The sequence below is a fragment of the Aedes aegypti genome, chromosome 2 (genome assembly GCF_002204515.2).
Source record: "Aedes aegypti strain LVP_AGWG chromosome 2, AaegL5.0 Primary Assembly, whole genome shotgun sequence".
NCBI lineage: Eukaryota > Metazoa > Arthropoda > Insecta > Diptera > Culicidae > Aedes > Aedes aegypti.
Window position 1 is genome coordinate 211,132,732 of NC_035108.1, and position 19,927 is coordinate 211,152,658.

The 19,927-nt window shown below is 37.6% G+C and overlaps 1 protein-coding gene across 5 annotated transcripts in view; it reads right to left on the minus strand.

Annotated features, from left to right (window-relative positions):
* The window catches only part of LOC23687899, a 756,337-nt gene that overhangs the window by 157,839 nt on the left and 578,571 nt on the right, over positions 1-19,927 (minus strand). For all 5 annotated transcript variants that reach the window (XM_021843875.1, XM_021843874.1, XM_021843873.1 and 2 more), the window contains one exon: positions 12,360-12,560. In XM_021843875.1, the coding sequence (XP_021699567.1) occupies positions 12,360-12,560 (201 nt within the window). The remainder of the gene's footprint in view (positions 1-12,359; positions 12,561-19,927) is intronic.

The window sequence follows — 19,927 nt, forward strand, 5'->3', positions numbered from 1 at the left end:
TAAACTAGGAACTGGGTTAAACAGTTATTTGCAAATTTTGCACAACTTAAAAAAGTCATATTGAAGTTTGTAAATTTCAAAATTAAGAATTATTCCGATTTCCTAAAGTTACAGCAATTTGTCCGTTCCAAATACTATCCTCCTGGAGTGGACCATATCGAAGATAAAACATATTAAGTGATAAAAAACATGTGACATATTTAGTTAGGCAAAACTATTTTGTCAAGATTCAATTCAATTCAAACCCTCCATTGAATACCCAAACGGGTTAAGACAACTGAATTATTCAAAACCACAGCAGAAACTATTAAGTGAAAAAAAAACATAAAATTTGATGTATCATCTAATAGTATTTATTCACCATCACGATTACGAGAGTTATTGCGTATTGTGGTACATAGTGTTACACAATTTAGAATCCATTAGATTTTTTATTCGTTTTTTAATTGATTTCAAAGTAAATTGAGGATAAAATAATATTTTATCCATCTATTTTTTGCAAAGGTCACTTTTATTTATGCAGAGATTTTCCAAAAAATGAATTTCTCCAGTAAAATTTGTCTTGTATTTCGTTAAAAAATACTTGGCAAAAACGATGTCTCCAAGTATGTTTATTAATTATTAAATTTATTTATTTGATGTCAAGCATTGGTGGACCATTCTAAATTAAATTGTGTTCTTAGTATCTATGTGTTTATATATTATAATTTTAGTTTAGTATATTCGATTCATAATACATACCTTAGTTACTATTGTTTTGTTTATCAAAAAAGTATTTTGTTATTAATCATTTCACAATACTGATTATGAACGGACTAAATTTAGCGTAGCTCGTGCGATGATGGCCTAATGTGAACAAATAACGATTGCGCAAGTGACGAGTTGGAGTATAAAAGTTCAGTTTTGAAAGTATATCAGCAGAATCACTGCGCTGTGAAACAATATCGTTAGCAAAAGAAACCATAGCATAGTCACGACGCACTTTCAGTGATTTTATATTGATAAGCATGCATCGTGATTCATATGATGGTAGAGGAAGTACTGACCAGCCTAAATTACATGGTGCGTATAATGAAACTGCTTTTGTATCGATTCTATACGTTCTTCATGTTTGTTTTGTGTAAGGTGACCAAACAATACTACGATATTCTAATATGCTCTTACACATGCAACATAATGTGCAAAGATCACGAAAGTGTTGGCCAAATAGTTTTATGAAATTGAGCATATTTCCTGCTCTATGAATTATTAAATTAAAGTGATCTACAAATGATAGTTTCGAGTCTAAGATAACTCATAAGTCTTTTATTTTATCTCATTTTTTACATGTTCGTTTACTAAAACAATACAATTATTTGGTGTGGTTCGATTTCTACTATAACTTATGAGATTACATTTTTTTTTTATATTAAATTCCAATAAACTTTTGCAGCACCACGAGTACAAAATTTGTATCTCATTCTTAAAAGCATTATGATCGTCATAATTCGAGGACGAAGGATTGCCCACCGGCTGGTTGGATGGCCTCATCCGCCCTATCTACAAGAAAGGGCACAGACTGGAATGTGCCAACTATAGAGGAATTACCCTGCTGAATTCGGCGTACAAAATTCTGTCGCGCATCCTGTTTAACAGACTGAGACCGCTCGAGGAATCCTTCGTCGGCGAATACCAAGCTGGTTTTCGTGAGGGCCGTTCGACAACGGACCAGATGTTTAGCTTGCGAATGTTCCTAGACAAATTCCGGGAGTATAACTTGCAGACTCACCATCTGTTTATTGATTTCAAGGCGGCGTACGACTCAGTGAAAAGAAATGAGCTTTGGCAGATAATGTCTGAACATGGTTTTCCGGCGAAACTAGTTAGGCTGATACGTGCTACGCTGGATGGTTCGAAATCAAGTGTTCGGATCGCAGACGAGGTGTCAACCTCGTTCGTGACATTAGACGGATTGAAGCAGGGAGACGCACTTTCGAATTTACTGTTCAACATTGCACTTGAGGGTGCTTTAGAAGATCTGGCGTGCAAAGAAATGGCACTATTATCACAAGGTCGCACATGCTCCTTGGCTTTGCGGACGATATAGACCTGATTGGAATCGATCGCAGGTCAGTGGAAGAGGCCTTCGTGCCTCTGAAGAGGGAGACAGCGAGGATAGGCCTGATCATCAATTCTACCAAGACGAAGTACATGGTTGCAGGTAGAGATAGAGTCAGGCATGGTGGTGTAAGTGCTGAGGTAGTGTTTGATGGGGATGTGTTTGAAGTTGTTGAAGAATTTGTTTACCTTGGAACACTTGTGACATGTGACAACGACGTTTCCCGCGAAGTGAAAAGACGTGTTGCGGCTGCGAATAGGGCCTTTTACGGACTATGTAACCAGCTTAGGTCCCGCAGCTTGCAAACCGAAACAAAATTCGCCCTGTATAAAACATTGATTCTTCCGGTGGCTCTCTACGGGCACGAAGCGTGGACGTTGAAAGAGTCAGACCGGAAAGCTCTCGGTGTTTTCGAGCGTAAAGTACTGCGGACAATACTCGGTGGGAAACTCGAAAATGGTGTGTAGCCCAGACGCATGAATCACGAGTTGTATCAAGTGTACAAAGATGCGAATATTATCAATCGTGTAAAATACGGCAGACTTCAGAGGGCTGGTCACTTAGTGAGAATGTCGGAAGAAAGAATTGCGAAAATAATATTCAGCAGGGAACCAGGTAGAGGTCGGCGTCTTCGGGGAAGACCACGAATACGCTGGCTGTACGCAGTGGAAGAGGACCTGGCGACCCTAAACGTTCGGGGCAACGGGAGAAGTTTCGTACAAGACCGACGAAGATGGAGCTCTACAATACGCCCGGCAATGGCGTGATGCTACGCTGTAGCCATCAAGGTATCAAGGTAGGTAATTCTTTATTTCTAAAAATAGCTCCATGTCGTTAGCATATTTAGGGACCCTCAGTTTGTTTAGAATATAAGAAACGTCATTAACATATAAAATAAAATGAAGAGGGCCTAAGTTTCAGCATTGAGGTACTCCAGATGTAACATGTATTAGATTTGTTCTTTTCCCATTGAATTTTACTGTTTGCTGGTCATTTAAATAGGACTTGATCCACTTAAGGAGATTCATCTCGATTCCCATTTTTTCAAGCTTGAAAGTCGACATTGGAAAATCAAATTTATCAAATGCTTCATCAAAGCCAGTGTGTAAAGAGCTTCTACGAAGTAACGTTTGTCCATTGTGCTCAGTGAGTAACTTACACATTCCAGAAGGCTCGTAGAGTTTGAACGACCTATGAAAAAACCGTGTTAAGCGTTTGTTATACGATTTTTTTATTTGGGCAAGCATATTTTTGATTACAATTGATTTGAAAAGTTTTGGAATACATGACATAATAGCAATATCGCGATAATTTCGAAAGTCCGATTTCTTACCTGATTTATATATGGGTATACACTAGGGCGGTTCAAAATTTAAAAATGTTTGAAAATCCAGTCTCCCATATGCTTCTTACCATCCTTACCATAAAAATAGTGTTCTGTGAAATTTTCAGCTTTCTAGGTGGTGATTTAAAGGTGGCCCAAAGACAATATAGGTTTGTATGGTTTGTATGTATACTATACACACATTCCATGAAAAACAGACCTAGTGGGTCACCGAATTCCGCAAAACCTAGTGGGTCACCGAACGCGCAAAAAAAAATCCGTTTTTATCGTGTTTTGAAGGCCTTGGGACAAAAGGGGCTATTGCTGTTCTTATTTTTTCTTGAAATTTCAGAAAATTTTACGTTTACTGTCAAATTTTCAGCGATATATGTTTTTAGTTTTTGAGATATATTAATGAAAATAAAAAATCAGTCATTTTTCATTGGCACACACTATAGGGCTCAGCGCATTGGATTTTTTATTTTTAAAAAATCATATCTTTTGAACAGTTTAACCGATTTCAATTTAATTATGGAATGAAAGCTTAAGTTTTCAGCTTTTCAAAAAAAAAAAAATAAAACCCGGAATTTTTTTTAAAGTGAAAATATATAAAAATTTCCTCATAAAATATAATTTTAAAATTTTTTTTGAAGTCAAAATCTTTAGCTTTCATTTTGTCCGAGAAAATTGAAAATCGGTCAAGCGATTCAAAAGCCATAATTCAAAAAAAGGAAAATTTTACAAAGTCGCGATATTTTTGGTCACACTATTTCAGAAATGGTCACCCTAATCAAACAATCCAGAAACACGTGTATCCTTATTTCGGATAAGGAACAAAATAGCAAATTTTCATGGAATTCGGTGACCCACTAGATCAGTTTTTCATGGAATGGCTGTATAAGGAATGATTTTTTCCATACCTTTGGAAATTGACCAGTTTGAAAAGACATATTGAATTACCAAAATAATGGAGTTGCATGAATTGTAAGACTAGAGTTTTCTAAAAACTCCAACAATCTTCATCATGTATTATATTTTTTCTGCTAGGAATGTATCCATGAATTCTTACAAGGGTACTCTGGAATATCACCAGGAATAGTTGAAGCGATTCCTCTAGACATTCCATAAAGTTTTTTTTTCGTTGAATTACCACAGAAAAACTTACTAGAAGTGTTTTTAGGAAATCTGTCTGAGAACTTAACATGAATTTTTTCATAAATTTTCCCACGAAAATAGTCAATTCTACTGGATTTTTTTCAGGAATGCTTAAGGAGATGTATTTACTTATTTCGTTAATTAGAGAACATTCTTTGGGCTGTCCATAAATGACGTAGCATTTTTTCACTGATTTTTAACACCCCCTCCTCCTCGTAGGTTTCAATCACAAATGCTGAAATTTCGTTGCATATCAAGCACCCTCCTCTCCCCTAAATTTTTAATTTGTTTTCCGATTGGGCTGAAACGAAACATTAAAATTCAAACTAAAGTTTGATATTAATCACTGACTGAAACGTCATGATAATCTGACGAATGAAAGTTTGATATACGGTAGCGCTCAAAATGAAACTTATTTCCTGTTTAAGTTAATAATTTTGGTTCCCAGTTCACACAGGTTGAATTTAATTTGTAATACATTCGGTGTTGTTAAAACCTAAAACCAGTTTGCAGCTGAAAATGTAGAAAGAAGGTAAAAATCTTATTCGGATTGATAAAGTTAACAGCAATGAGTAAGGGTGCAAATATATTTAATAATATATTTAACAGAAATTTTGTTATATTCGAGGATTTTTTTTTAAATTATTCGTGGTTTTGGAATAGATTTCAGTGAATATGATCAACAAAATATCTTAATTTATAATAGATCTTCTTCATTATTCTCTAAATTCAAATCAATTCAGCAAACAGTGGCTGACAAAATAACAATTGGAATATTTGTTTAAAAAATCTCTGTTAACCCCTTTCTGTTAACCCCAGCAGCTTCATTTTTTACCGCAAACAAAATATTCAAATCGCATTTTTTTTGTTTCTCGATTTGTTTGCACCATTTTCTCACAAGTTCTCTTCTAGAATCTGTTTCAATATTAATCATTGGCCATCTGAACCCGGAGATATTACAAAATTCCTTGGGTGATCGACACGTAGTCATAACCTTTCTGAATTTTCAGGTTACATAATATTTAACGCATTCGGATATTCACTCTTTGAAACAATACATTAATGAGATTATGTTGTGAAAAAATGAAGCAATTTGGTTCAGCCGTCTTTGAGTAGCATTTAGGTTTCTGGTACCACGCTGGACAAAAAGAGATCTTGAAAACCTCAAAAATCATCATATCGTAATTTTCAGATATCTCAAAGAATACTCAATCGGTTTTATGAAAATTTCAAATCTTTTAGTTAATTGTTAATCTTTTCATATTAATATTTTTATGCTGAATCATCATGTTATAACCCAAGTTTTATAAGTCAGACAAATAAATTTGATAAAAAAATATTTTTTTCAGCGCTACTCTTTTTATCGAAATAATTTGAAATGCTACGTCCACTAGTTGGGACCCCTCTCTTCACCTCGTTACACATCGTCACAAATTTGTGAAGCCCCTTCTTCCTTAAATGTTACGTTATTTATGGACGACCCCTTCGTAAAACTGTCCATAATATTACTATTGATCTAAATAGAGACTCATTTAATGAACTCTAGTGGAATTTCTGTAAAAAAAATCTCTTAAATTTCGTACTAGTACTTAGCAATTAGAAAGAAATTCCTTCAATGATTTCTTTAAGAGATATCGCAAGAAATCGACTCAGAGATTCTTGCTTGAATATCTCCAAAGTTTTTTTCAGATATTATTTGCGATTTCTTTTAGAATGTATCCGACGATTTCTTCAAAACATTTCAGAAAGTTCTACAAGTTGTTGTCCAGAATTAAAAAAAAAAATTCCCAGTCACTCTTTGAAATATTCCTATTTAATTTTTAGAAGAAATTTGCAGTTTTATTCAAAAGAATTGGTCGAAGCTATTTGTGCAGGGTTTATATTAAATTCTATTAATGTTTTTATTTGGGTTCATGGGGAGATCCTTGCATCCATTCCTTGAGAATTTTTTAACGAATTCATGCACAAGTTTTTGTATAAATTTCTGGAGACGATTCATGCTGAAATTTCGAAAGGATTTTTGATTTTTTTTTTCCTTCTGTGATTACCTTAAGTATTGTTGTAGAGATTTCTGAAACAATTCAATCTCAAAGTTTTAGGAGATGAACTGGCTGAAAATCTCGCTAAACAAGATAATAGTAATAATAATAATCACAAAGATTTCAAAAAGGAAAAACTCTCAAGTCACCTTCAGGTAGTTTTGCAGGAATCATAAAGAATATCTTTAAAGTAAGTATATTTGGGGTAAGGGATGGTACACATATTATGTCACGCTAAATTTCAACTTTTTTGACCCCCTCCCCCCCCCCCCCTTTGACACGTTTTTTGTATGAGTCCTCCGAAATTTTTGTTAGGCTTGTCACGCTTGGCTTGAACCACCCCCCCGTTGGAGCGTGACGTAATTTGTGCATGATCCCTAATCAGTTCATACATTTGCGATTTCTATATCTTATCAAACTTTTGTTTTGTGTATGTCTCAAGATCCTGACCACTTAGTAAAATAGCGTCTTCGGCAAAGTTGTTCACCAGCAGAACCGCAATTATTATAAAAGTCATGAGATTCGGAATTTGACCATCAGGTTTCGCTAGTGAGCATGAAAGTTTTGTTTTGCGGATTACTCAGGATCCTGATTGCCCTTGACTAACTGAATAAATTTGCCGAATACGCCATCTTTCTGCGCCATGTCAAGATCCTGCGATATCAGCAAAATAAAAGTTGGGTGCTTACTAGCTTGGTGCACTTTGTCGAAAACGTCACCTTTCTTAGTTGCCAGGAATTTGAGATATCCACAAAAACAAATGTTTTATGCACCTTAGCACAGTATGTTGGTGGAATTCCGTAACTGAATGACCACTGTATGTTAGTCCTTAAGCTATTTAACAACCCTCCCGAAAACACTAATCTTCCAAAGCATCGGGATCTGGAAATATATGTCCCAAAGGTTACTTTTTTATCCTTCAAGGTTCATATAGTGCAAGTTCAAAAAAGCGACCCTACCGGCCAAGTTCTCAGCAATAAGGATTATTCGTAGCTCTTAAAGGTAGTACGTACTCATTACTGAAACTTCGCCAAAGACAGTGCTGTGCTATCTTTTAACGCATACGAGATATTCAACACACCTCCGAATTGATGGAGCTCTTGGTATCCCTTAACGCCCCCCAACCGTATGTCTTATAGGAGACCTGACTACCCAAGTAACACAACTTGTTATATAACAATTTAAAATTCACGATTTATACATGTTAGGTTGTATTTTTCTAGTATTCCTGACTTGAAACCAAACACTTGCAGAGCTAAAAAAGTGCAAAAAATGGCGGCTTATATAACAACTTATAGATGTCTCACAACAAAATCATAGAACTAAGATCTTGTTCAATCAACAATCTGTAAACGTAATCTCAACATAATAGAAATAACGATTATATATAAAATAGTAATAAGTCATAATTATGTTTTTTGACAGCAAAAAATACTAACATGTAACTTCTATATTTCAACTACATGCATATGTTGTAATCATGTACATTGCAAATGATATAACTTTCAAAATACTTTTATTGTACAGCATAATGTATTAGTTTTAATGTAGCTATTTTCAAGTGATTTAATATGCAGAAAACATTTGTACATCAAATTATACTCGTAATCAAATTAACCACGTACAAAACAGAGTAAATTAAAGGAAATAAAAAAATGTTTGGATTATTCATGGCTTCTTAAAACCATTCTTCCGATTGGTGAAGTCGAAGACTCCTAGTTATGTGTCATAAAATCTATATAAATAAAAATAGAGTGGTGTTTGTATGTCACGAAATGGCTTGAAAACGGGTCAACGGATTGATGTAAGTTTTTCACTGTTGCACTTCACAAGCGATGCGACGTGTTCGTGCGAGGAAAAAGTTCGGGAATGTCTCTGAAATAATCGGGAAAACGGGAGAAGACTAAGGTGTCATTTTGTATAGGGGATTTCTTGACGAATTTCAACAGTCTACTTGATGGCAAGACGAAGTTTGCCGGGACCACTAGTATAAAAATAAACACGGTATTATAATCATCAATGAAGGTCCTGTTTCCAATGCGGTTCGAGATGTTTGGGGCAACTTTTGATTTTACTCTCCAAAAATTCATGCGCCATTAAAGGGATTGAAAACAAAAATGTAAAACCGCCAAAAAATCCTTATTTTTGTATGATTTGATTTGAGCCACAAAAATAAAACAATATGGCACCTAGCTTACAGTACCGTTTGAAAATATATACAATAGGTCATGTGCATGAATCATATATCCCAACTAATAAATCATTCCAATAACCTTAAATTCATTCATATTTATATTTTATTCCACATATAACTGTCTTGATCAAAATTATTCGATATCCAGACCGCATAACCAGAGTGAATACAGCTCCCTTACCTAAAATTTTCAGTATTTCTCACTCGTTGGCATTGTTTTCTGTTTTTAGACGGCACTGTCATATGTGTCAATTCATTCAACACATTAACTCTTGTTTATATTGAGAGGTTATAAAATATGTATAGAAAACTTATAATATACGTTAATAATACATCATAAGAGAATGCCTGCAAGCTACTCTCAAATAAGTCATTGTTTTGTTTTGCGATAGTTATTATAACATCTTTACAACTTAATTACAGCTTCCTCTTCAGTGAATCAAAAACAAACAAACGTCAAAATTTAATTTATTTGTAAATAATGCAGCAAAAATTACGAACGCAATGAGTAAAACGCCTCAAATTTTATCAAATTAATTTGCATTTAGAACGCGAAAACACTAACTACTCTAGCTCCTAGATCAATGTTCAGGATGTGGAGTATATATAGTAAATTTGAGGTTCTCTGTAAAAAGGTAAATATTCAATGAATTAGAACGGAGCGGACTGCTGGAAATGAAATGGAACATAGTGTTACACGGGAAAGTCATTCATGTTCTATCCTTAATCTCGGAGGAAAGCTGTCTGTTACCAACAAAAATCCATTGACGGACCAAAACGCTTGTCTATCGATTAGATGCCGATGTCATTGAAAAAAAAAATGCGACTTGTGTAGTACACTACATTCCATTTTCTGTATGATTCAGTATGCCAGCATCCAGCAGCTCCACATTATAATAAAACTCTTGCAGATGTTAGAATGTTTTTAAAAGATACACAACCATATTGTTATCTGTTGTTTTCCTACCAGCTGGAGATAATATTCTATCGCCATCGCGAGACAGAGCCATCAGAATTTTGTAATTAAGCACCGGCAAACGCGAGTGGATAATAATTGTGCAGTTCATAGTTTACGTCATATATCATGGTGTTAAGAATAAATTGAAACCCATTTGAAAATACATCTGTAAAGCTTATTGTTGTTTGATGGTAAAAGGTGCGATATGAATCCTATATAAGTTATATTAATGTACTCTTAGTTATAACTTCACCTAGTCTATTTGTCCCATCTCGATTTGACGTTTGGGCAAAATATGTTTTCTGAATACTATTCTATAACTTTAAAATTACCAACGTTGTTATGGATTTCACCTATAAAACTCCTAAATAACAATTTCTTCTATCTACTGCCAAGAAATATGTTTTCGGTGTTACTTGAGTATATTTAACTTATACGTATTTTTATCAGTGTTGCCAGCGTTTGATAGTTTCCCGAACGAAAAGTGTAACATAATATGCATATTTAAACTTTGATCAAGATTAGATTTCAGGAAACAGTGTTGCCAGCTACACGTCCATTTTGCTTCAACCGACTGTATGTCATGCAACACTTCCTTCAACTTTGGTAAACATTTGGTATCGTTATGTTTTAAATTTATTTGTATCTGCATATAACACCCCCTATGATTGGCTCTTTTGATAACAATCGAGCAATGTTGCCAACAATAATCAGAATATGAAAATTTAAATAGCAATTTTGGAATGTTGCTCCATGCTTCAACTTTGCCGAATATCTCGGATCAGTATTTCCACATCTTGACGTTGTATTTGTCAAAAACATAATTAGAACCCTGTTTTCTACGACTGTTTTTTTACGACTCCCCTAAAAAGAGGTTGGAGTGTATATGTGAACCAATTCTAAAATTTATCTAAATAGATATTAGATTTTGCTCATCAACAAAAATTTCCTGCTGTGATGCAAGAAAAAGAAGTCATCAGTATACGTCATATATCACCGTTATGAGTATCCCTATCCCGAAGGAAGATGCAAAGCTCCCATCTACATCGCATCCGTTTAATTAACAGTGGACTTGCGGGTAAAACGTATGCATTCACCGTTAGAGCATCCTTGGTAGTATCCATGCAGTTGGGCGGGTTCCAGTCCACCTTGATGGAACATTTTGACTGAGAAGCTGAAAAATATGTGAATGCCCTTCTGCTACGACTCATGATTAAGCTGAGCCAGTAAGTCATCTGCAAATGGAATGCAATGGACATTTTTCGTTCTTCTTATTGAGTGACAGAGGTATTACGCGGTTCCCATGACAAACATTGTGCTGCGTTAATACGGTTGAATCTCCATTCTGAGTATTGACCATCGAGGTAGAAGGATATGAAGATATTAAACATGAACTTATTGCAGATGTGGTTGAGTCCATGGTAGCCATGAAAACCGTTTTAACTATGATGTTGTGTCAACGTCGAGATAAAGAGTAGGTAAGTAGGTATATTAGGGGATGGTAAGGAGTTCTTGAACGAGTTTTGTTGTTGGGACGAAAATAGCAAGAGAGCAGATTTTTTAATTTTCAATTGGTATGCTTAGGAGACAGCCAAATTGAATAAATAGCAGAGATTTTGAAATTCTTATCTCCAAGTTGAAAGTATGGTGTTTTGTAGAGTTCTTGATTACTAAAATAAAATGTAAACTGTATAAAGAAAAGTGTTTCAAAACAAGAAACTACATGGGAATAAATCGATTACATTTTTTTCTTTCTCTTAGCATTACACCTCCAATTAGGCAATGCTTAACTTAACTTTTATTTTTTACGATTTTTTTAAATCTGAATCTTTATTTCATCGTATGTTAATACTTGATACGATTATACTTTCGGGTGGTTAGAGAAAGTGCACAACCCAAACAGATTTTCAACTGGGCCAAAAGTGGTCATCAACTGCCAACCGTTTCTTACGCATTATAGTGATTTTAGGTTTTATTTCATTAGTTTTTAATCATCGAAAGCTTTATTTCAAATCAACGATTACTTCCAAAACGAGTGATTTCTTTAGTAGAAAGACTTCTGATTTTCTTACCAGGACATATTACTTTGAACTAGTACTTAAAACTAAACTTTCGTTATTATTCGAGCAATCTATTTTTGCCTTTTAAGTTTCATCTTTTTGCACGATACTTTCGTTCAATGACACTTTCTACTCCCAAGGATCGAGCATCGAGAGCAAGCAAGCAAAGTATCCAAGCGCTGTAAAATGAGTCCCTTTTAAGTAAATTGAAAAAGCCATCGCAGCAAAACACTACCAGTAGAACGGAAATTAACTGCTCAAGTTGCTGGAAAAGTGGGTCGAATCTTAACATTTTTTTTTGTTTCTGACTCGCGCTTTGACCGTTCCTCAGGCGACAGTCAGTAATTGGGGAGAGTACTTCTTTTCGGGTTTGCTTTATCGTGGCTTCGAGGGAACCCTGATACAATCGGCATTTCCGTAAATTTCCAAAACTTAAACAGCATAGAGGTGGAGCACAATGAGCAGGAGAGGAGCTCTTCATGCTTGTTCGCCGGTAAAGTTTGGCGAAAGCTTTGTGCGAACTCTACTTACCTTAACTTGTTGGTAGCGGAAAGTGAACACTGCCGCCGGCGGAAGCAGTCCAATTACAGCGCACGCTAGCACCAAAATCCCAGTTCGCATCGTCCAGTTAAGGGCCGCTACGCACGGAGAAGCATCCAGACAGGAATCGCACCCTTCGGCACAGGGCAGGCACTGATAAGACAATGCATCGTGGTACGTGCTGTATTCGCTCTGGAAAACAAAGAAAAAGTTTGTTTTAATGCAAAGTAGGCATTTTCCACAGAATCGAAAACAAAGGTCGTGAAAATCTATCGACAACGAAATAGGTACTGCGTGTCTCAAAGTCACACGAGAAAATCATTGTAAACAGGACTGTAAAAGTAAATGTAAAGTTTCGCTTTATAAATATATCGATTTTATAATTAATCACTATATTTTTATATACTTGAACTTCTGTACTTCTGGGAGTTTGGTTCTCTTCGCCATGGAGGTTTATTGTTGATGAAATCGTCTAGTTTCCAGATTGCACTTTTATAAAAGAATGATTTCACAAACTTTGATTGTAGTAGGTAATAGAGAGCCCTTCATATCGCATAGCATGTGCACAGACAAAAATACGATACCTTCTGAACAAATTTCTTTATAATCTATTGCTCATTTCACACCATGACTGCAGAAGCAACTCTCCAGTATAAAAATCTGCATTCTGCACCTCATGAGGTCACCGATGCAGCGGTGGTCTCGGCTGCTCTCAAGGAGCAGTGTGACATCAACGCAGCCAGTAAGGCCATCCACCTTAGAAAGGGCCCACGGGGCTCGGTTGCAGAGGCCAACAAAGCAAAGAACTTCAGCATACTCAAGGTAGGCTGGTCGGTATGCCGGCTGAGCATACAGCATACAGCCTCTTGAAATTTGCTTCAAGTGTTTCGAGAAGAACCACAAGTCGTGGAATTGCAATGATCTCGACAGAAGTAAACTATGCAGAAAATCCGGCTAAGAAGGCCATAGGGCAAGCGATTGTAAGCAAATTGCCTAAGTGCCTAAAATGTGTCAACAGAGCAGACAACGGACACTTAACGGGCGGACCCAAATGTCCGGGTACAAGCGGAGTATCAAAGCAGCCAAATCGGAAGTAACACAGTTAAATTTAAACCACTGTGATGCAGCCCAGCCCAGGTCAGTTTCGGAAACGTTGACGTAGTGTTGTTATCGGACTCATACCGCATACCAGCCAACAACGGAAACTGGGCGGCGTATAGTTTTTTTATTGAATTTTCGCACTTCCAGCAAAGCTAAAAACTTTTAACCAACCCGGTTTCCTGGGGAGCAAATGGGTTTTGGCTGTGTGGTTCTCACTTAACGGTCTTCGATGTCGTTCGATGTCCCCCTGGAACTACTTTATGGTATTCTTTCAGGGGGCAGATGGATTGTTGATGCCACTACGCCTTTTCGTTACCTCTTGCTCTACTCGATCTAGCTGTAATTTGTCTCTTCAACGTCATTCACAGCCGTAGCGGTAAACGCGCAGCTATTCAGCAAGACCAAGCTGAGGGTCGTGTGTTCGAATCCCACCGGTCGAGGATCTTTTCGGGTTGGAAATTTTCTCGACTTCCCAGGGCATAGAGTATTCTTCGTACCTGCCACACGATATACACATGCAAAATTGGTCATTGGCATAGTAAGCTCTCAGTTAATAACTGTGGAAGTGCTCATAAGAACACTAAGCTGAGAAGCAGGCTCTGTCCCAGTGGGGACGTAACGCCAGAAAGAAGAAGAAGAAGAACGTCATTCACATATTGGGCCGACTACACGTCTGGGTCATGTGAGACTTTTTTTTTCGATAGATACTACTGTGTTTGTTGGTGCACTTGACTTCATTTCTCTGCTCGTCATGTCCTACGGGTGGACCGGTTGAATGCCTAGGTCGATCTTACAAATCCGGATGAGGAGTTCGCAAGCGCCCCGATGACCCAAAGCCGGCGGTTCGTCGTGATCGATACTACTCGGCGTAGTTCCCGACGGTGAAGGTAGCCTACTCCGGTGGAGAGTATCTCGACGGAGCAATATCTCCCGAAACCGGTAACCTTACGCATTGTTCATTCTCCGTTGTTGGCCGGTAGAGTGTCGAAGCCAGCCCAGCGATTCCAGTTGGAGGATGGCTTCTGGTTCACTGGCGCTCCGACGACTGAAGCCGGTGATACGCTCGTACTACTTAGAATAGCCCCCGACGGTGGATTTATCCTTTTTCTTCTTCTTGGCGTTTACACCCCCACTGGGACAGAGTCGGCTTCTCAGCTTAGTTTTCTTATGAGCACTTCCACAGTTATTAACTGAGAGCTTTCTTTGCCTAAATTTCCATTTTCGCATTCGTATATCGTGTGGCAGGTACGATGATACTCTATGCCCAGTGTAGTCAAGAAAATTTCCTTTACGAAGAGATCCTGGATCGACCGGGAATTGAACCCACACACCTTCAGCATGGCTTTGCTTTATAGCCGCGGACTCTAACCACTAAGGCTAAGGAAAGCCCCATCTATCCTACTCCGACGAAGATTTCCCCGGCGGCGGAAGATCTTCCGAACCGATGCTCTCCGGGCAGATGCCGAGGTTGGTCCTGCGATTCCGGTGGAGAAAAACTTCCGGTTCACAGGCGCCCCGACGACCATTTGCCGGGGCTGTTTCGCGATTAACTCAGCTAGTCCCCGACGGAGGATCTAGCCTACTCTGACTCGATAGTGGTCGGCCAAGTGTCAGGGTTGGTTATGCAATTCCGGTTGGAGGGTGACTTCCGATTCACAGGTGCCTCGACGACTTGTTATAACTGTACTGCCACTTCCGTCGTATGAAGCACTCTGCATGCTCATCAACTTGGAAACACTTCAGCAACGCCGGGAATTCACTTTGATTCTCTTTTTACCGATTCTAAGTTACGCTCGTTCTACTCGGTCTAGTCCCCGACGGAGGATCTAGCCTACTCTGATCGCGCCCTATGGTCTCCTCTCATCAACAGACTGACTTGTCGAATTCAGTCCGACTTCCGTCCGACAATTCTGGTGCGCCGTTAGCACCCCGACGGCCCGACGTTAAGCGCTGCGCTTTGCGTCTCGTTTCGTTGCTCTGCTCTCCAATTGCGCTGTAAGCCAGACATCATTTGCACCACCATCGGGATCGTTTAACATTCCAAAGATCTGGATCGCTTATCATTCCATTTACCACACCTTCTACGCTGAAGTACTCACCAAAAGCAGCCGCCACCGTGTTTCGTACTATGTTGAACCCCGAGCAGTCGAAGACAACATGTTCTGGCGTTTCTTCAATCTCCATACACTCAGGACAGAATGGTGAAGACGCATGGCCGAATCGATGCAGATACTGCTTGAAGCAGCCGTGACCTGACAATAACTGTGTCAGGTGGAAGTTCACTTTTCCGTGCTCCCTGTTCACCCAGGCCGATAGATTCGGGATGAGCCTGTGGGTCCACCTGCCTTTCTCGGAGGCATCCCATTCTTGCCGCCACTTAGCCAGCGAACGAATTCTTGACAACTTCCTCGCCTGCCTTGTTTCTCTTTGCTGATAGCAGTCGATGTCTTCGGACAGGATGATGCAGATCGGGATTATCCCAGCGATTACGCATGCCGCATCCGACGATATAGTTCGTGCTCACCACTCGCATGGTCGGATAAGAATTTAACTTTCAAAAATCACATTCAGGGCATTCAAGCCAAATGTAACATATATGTAAAATGTCACTATCCCCTTATTAATAGGAAATCAAAACTTTGCCTTAAGAACAAGCTTTTGATATTCAAACAAATTTTCAGGCCAGCCATGTTGTATGCTGTACCAATATGGACTAGCTGCTGTAATACCAGAAAGGAAGCTCTGCAGAGAATTCAAAATAAAATTTTAAAAATGATTAGCTCTTAAGCTCTTTGAAGGAAGCACCACACTAGACAACGGACTAGCATGCAACGCCAAGTGGCACAGACGGAAAACATTCCTCACGAAAAGTTTTTCGGCCTGCGGCGGGAATCGAAGCCCACAAACACTAACAGCTAGCAGCTATATTGGACGATACCCAATCCAAGAAGTAGTCTCTATTTCAAATGACGGTTTTATGATAGCAAAATCAACGGCGTGTTCTACTGCAGTTGTTACGCGCCCCAAACGTGGTCGATTGAGAAAATTTCCCGCATGGTCCACAGGATCGTTCTACTGAAATTCTGGTATATTGCCAGAATTTCAATCGCATGAAGAGCGCATCAAAAATGAGTATAATTAGTAAAAATATATTAAACTCCTCGTTTTCAGTTATTTTGGGCACTGAAACAAGTTGGAACGATAGCATTAAAAACGAAGAAATTTTTTTAGCAACTATAATGTATTTAGGAATGATCGAGATTTAGTTTTAACCCAAAGGAAGTCAGGTGGTGGAGTTCTAGTTGTAATTTCTTCAAAATTCAATTCTGAGCTTATTGCTTCACCAAAATTTAAGGATTTTGAGCACGTTTGGGTAAAAACAGAGATCATTGGAGAGACTCATATATTCGCGTCAGTTTACTTTCCTCCTGATCGAGCTACTAAGTCGACGTATGAAGTGTTCTTTAAAGCAGCCGAAGAAATCGTTTCATACTTTCCTCCTGAATATAAAATTCATATTTATGGTGATTTCAATCAACGAAATGTAGATTTTATTTCAGATTATGATAATGAGAGCATTCTTCTTCCAGTTGTTGGTGAAAATGAAACATTACAATTTATATATGAGAAAATTGCATTCCTAGGACTCAACCAAATTAATCATGTCAAAAACCAACAGAATTGTTTCTTAGATTTACTTCTAAAGAATATATGTGAGGATTTTTGTGTTGTGGAATCTGTTTCTCCGTTATGGAAAAATGAAGCACAGCGATCGAATATTCCATATTTGTACACAGTAACCTTAATCCCAACGACTGTAGTTATGAGTATGTTTTTGATTACAATATGGCTAATTATGACAATATAAGGTACAAAATAAATAGAGTAAACTGGCAATCCAATCTGAAAGAAGAAGTAAATATTGAAAGTGCCGTACAAAACTTCTACAAAATATTGTCGGAGGTATTTCAGGAGGAAGTTCCACTCAAACGTAAAAGACGAGGTTTTGGCTCAAAAAATCCAGTCTGGTTCAATAAGCAAATCATTAATTTGAAAAAACAAACAAAAAGCACACAAAACCTACAAGGCACATAATAGTCAAGCAAATTTAGAAAAGTATCTGAGTATTTGTGATCAACTAAATTTAACTATTTCTAATTCACTTACAGATTATAACATAAAAACCGAAAATGAAGTCAATTCATGTCCAAAGAATTTCTTCAACTATGTCAAATCAAAGATTAATTCAAACAATTTCCCATCAAAAATGACATTAGACGACAAATAAGGAAATAACTCAGAAGATATTTGTAACCTTTTTGCAACTTTTTTTCAAGAAACTTACACGAACTTCTCTGATAATGATCGTGATTTTGGATATTATTCATACCTTCCAGAGATTTCAAGGGATGTTGGAGTAAATCAAATTCATGTTCAAGACATTACGACAGGTTTGAATGATTTAGATGCTACTAAAGGATCAGGGCCAGATGGAATCCCACCAGTATTTATAAAAAATAAGCGGTAGAAATTACAACTCCACTATTCTGGCTTTTCAATATGTCACTTGAATCTGGTGAATTTCCAAAGGAATGGAAAAAGTCTTTCTTGGTACCTACCATACCTATTTACAAATCAGGCAAAAAATCTGATATCAGGAACTATCATGGGATTGCCATCATTTCATGCATTCCAAAACTGTTCGAATCAATTATTAACAAATGTATTTTTGGTCAAATTAAACACAGGATAACTAATTCACAACATGGCTTCTTTAAAGGCCGTTCAACTACTACAAACCTCCTGGAGTTTGTTGATTATTCCATAATGACAACGGATAAAGGTAACCACGTAGAGGCTCTCTACACTGATTTTAGTAAAGCATTTGATAGACTTGACATTTCAATGTTAATTTTCAAACTGCGTAAAATAGGTATCGAGAAAAAGCTTCTAAAATGGATTGAATCATATCTAACTGACCGGCGTGGGGCCCAGATAGCCGTAGCGGTAAACGCGCAGTTATTCAGCAAGACCAAGCTGAGGGTCGTGGGTTCGAATCCCACCGGTCAAGGATCTTTTCGGGTTGGAAATTTTCTCGACTTCCCAGGGCATAGAGTATCTTCGTACCTGCCACACGATATACGCATGCAAAAATGGTCATTGGCATAGTAAGCTCTCAGTTAATAACTGTGGAAGTGCTCATAAGAACACTAAGCTGAGAAGCAGGCTCTGTCCCAGTGGGGACGTAACGCCAGAAAAGAAGAAGATGCTGAGGGTCGTGGGTTTGAATCCCGCTGGTCGAGGATCTTTTCGTAAAGGAAATTTTCTCGACTTCCCAGAGCATAGAGTATCTTCGTACCTGCCACACGATATACACATGCAAAAATGGTCAATCGGCAAAGAAAGCTCTCAGTTAATAACTGTGGAAGTGCTCATAAGAACACTAATCTGAGAAGCAGGCTTTGTCCCAGTTGGGACGTAACGCCAGAAAGAAGAAGAAGAACTGACCGGCAGCAAATAGTAAGATTTAATGACAAAAAATCCAAACCAATTCAAGTCACATCAGGTGTTCCTCAAGGCTCCCACTTAGGACCTCTCCTTTTTATTTTATATGTTAACGACGTATCTTTTCTTCTTAAAAAAAATACGGATTCTTATATATGCAGATGACATGAAATTGTTTTATTAAATCATGAAAGACGACGATTATGAAACATTCCATAATGAAATACTTTTATTTAATACCTGGTGTTTTAAAAGTTTATTGAAGTTGAATGTTGAAAGATGTAATCTAATAACTATAGCAGAAAACGAAACACTCCGAATTTAACAATAAGGTTAGGAAACCAACAAGTTAAAAAATGTGATAAAATTAGAGATCTAGGAGTAATTTTAGATTCCAAATTAACGTTCGTTGAACATTACAACACAATAACTCATAAAGCGGGCAATATGCTTAACTTCATAAAACGTTTCGGATATCATTTTCAAGACCCTTATACGATCAAAACCCTTTACGTTGCTTATGTGAGATCCATATTAGAGTATTGTCGTGTTGTCTGGTCCCCATATTTGAAATCACATGAAGAACGAATAGAGTCGATTCAAAAGCAGTTTTTACTATACGCACTCCGCAAATTAGGATGGACTGTATTTCCTCTTCCGTCATATAAAGCACGATGCATGTTGATAAACATTCAGACATTAAAACAGCGACGAGAATATGCCATGGTCGCATTTGTTAATGATATCGTTTCACAACGTATTGACTCAACAAAGCTATTATCTAAATTAAACTTTTATGCTCCTAATCGACAATTGCGTCACAGAAATTTGTTTACTTTAGATCGTTATCGTACAAACTACGCCAAATTTAGTCCTCTAAATCAAATGATGTCTGTTTACAATGAGCACTGTGAAATGATTGATCTTAGTATGCCCCGGTCCAAATTTAAATC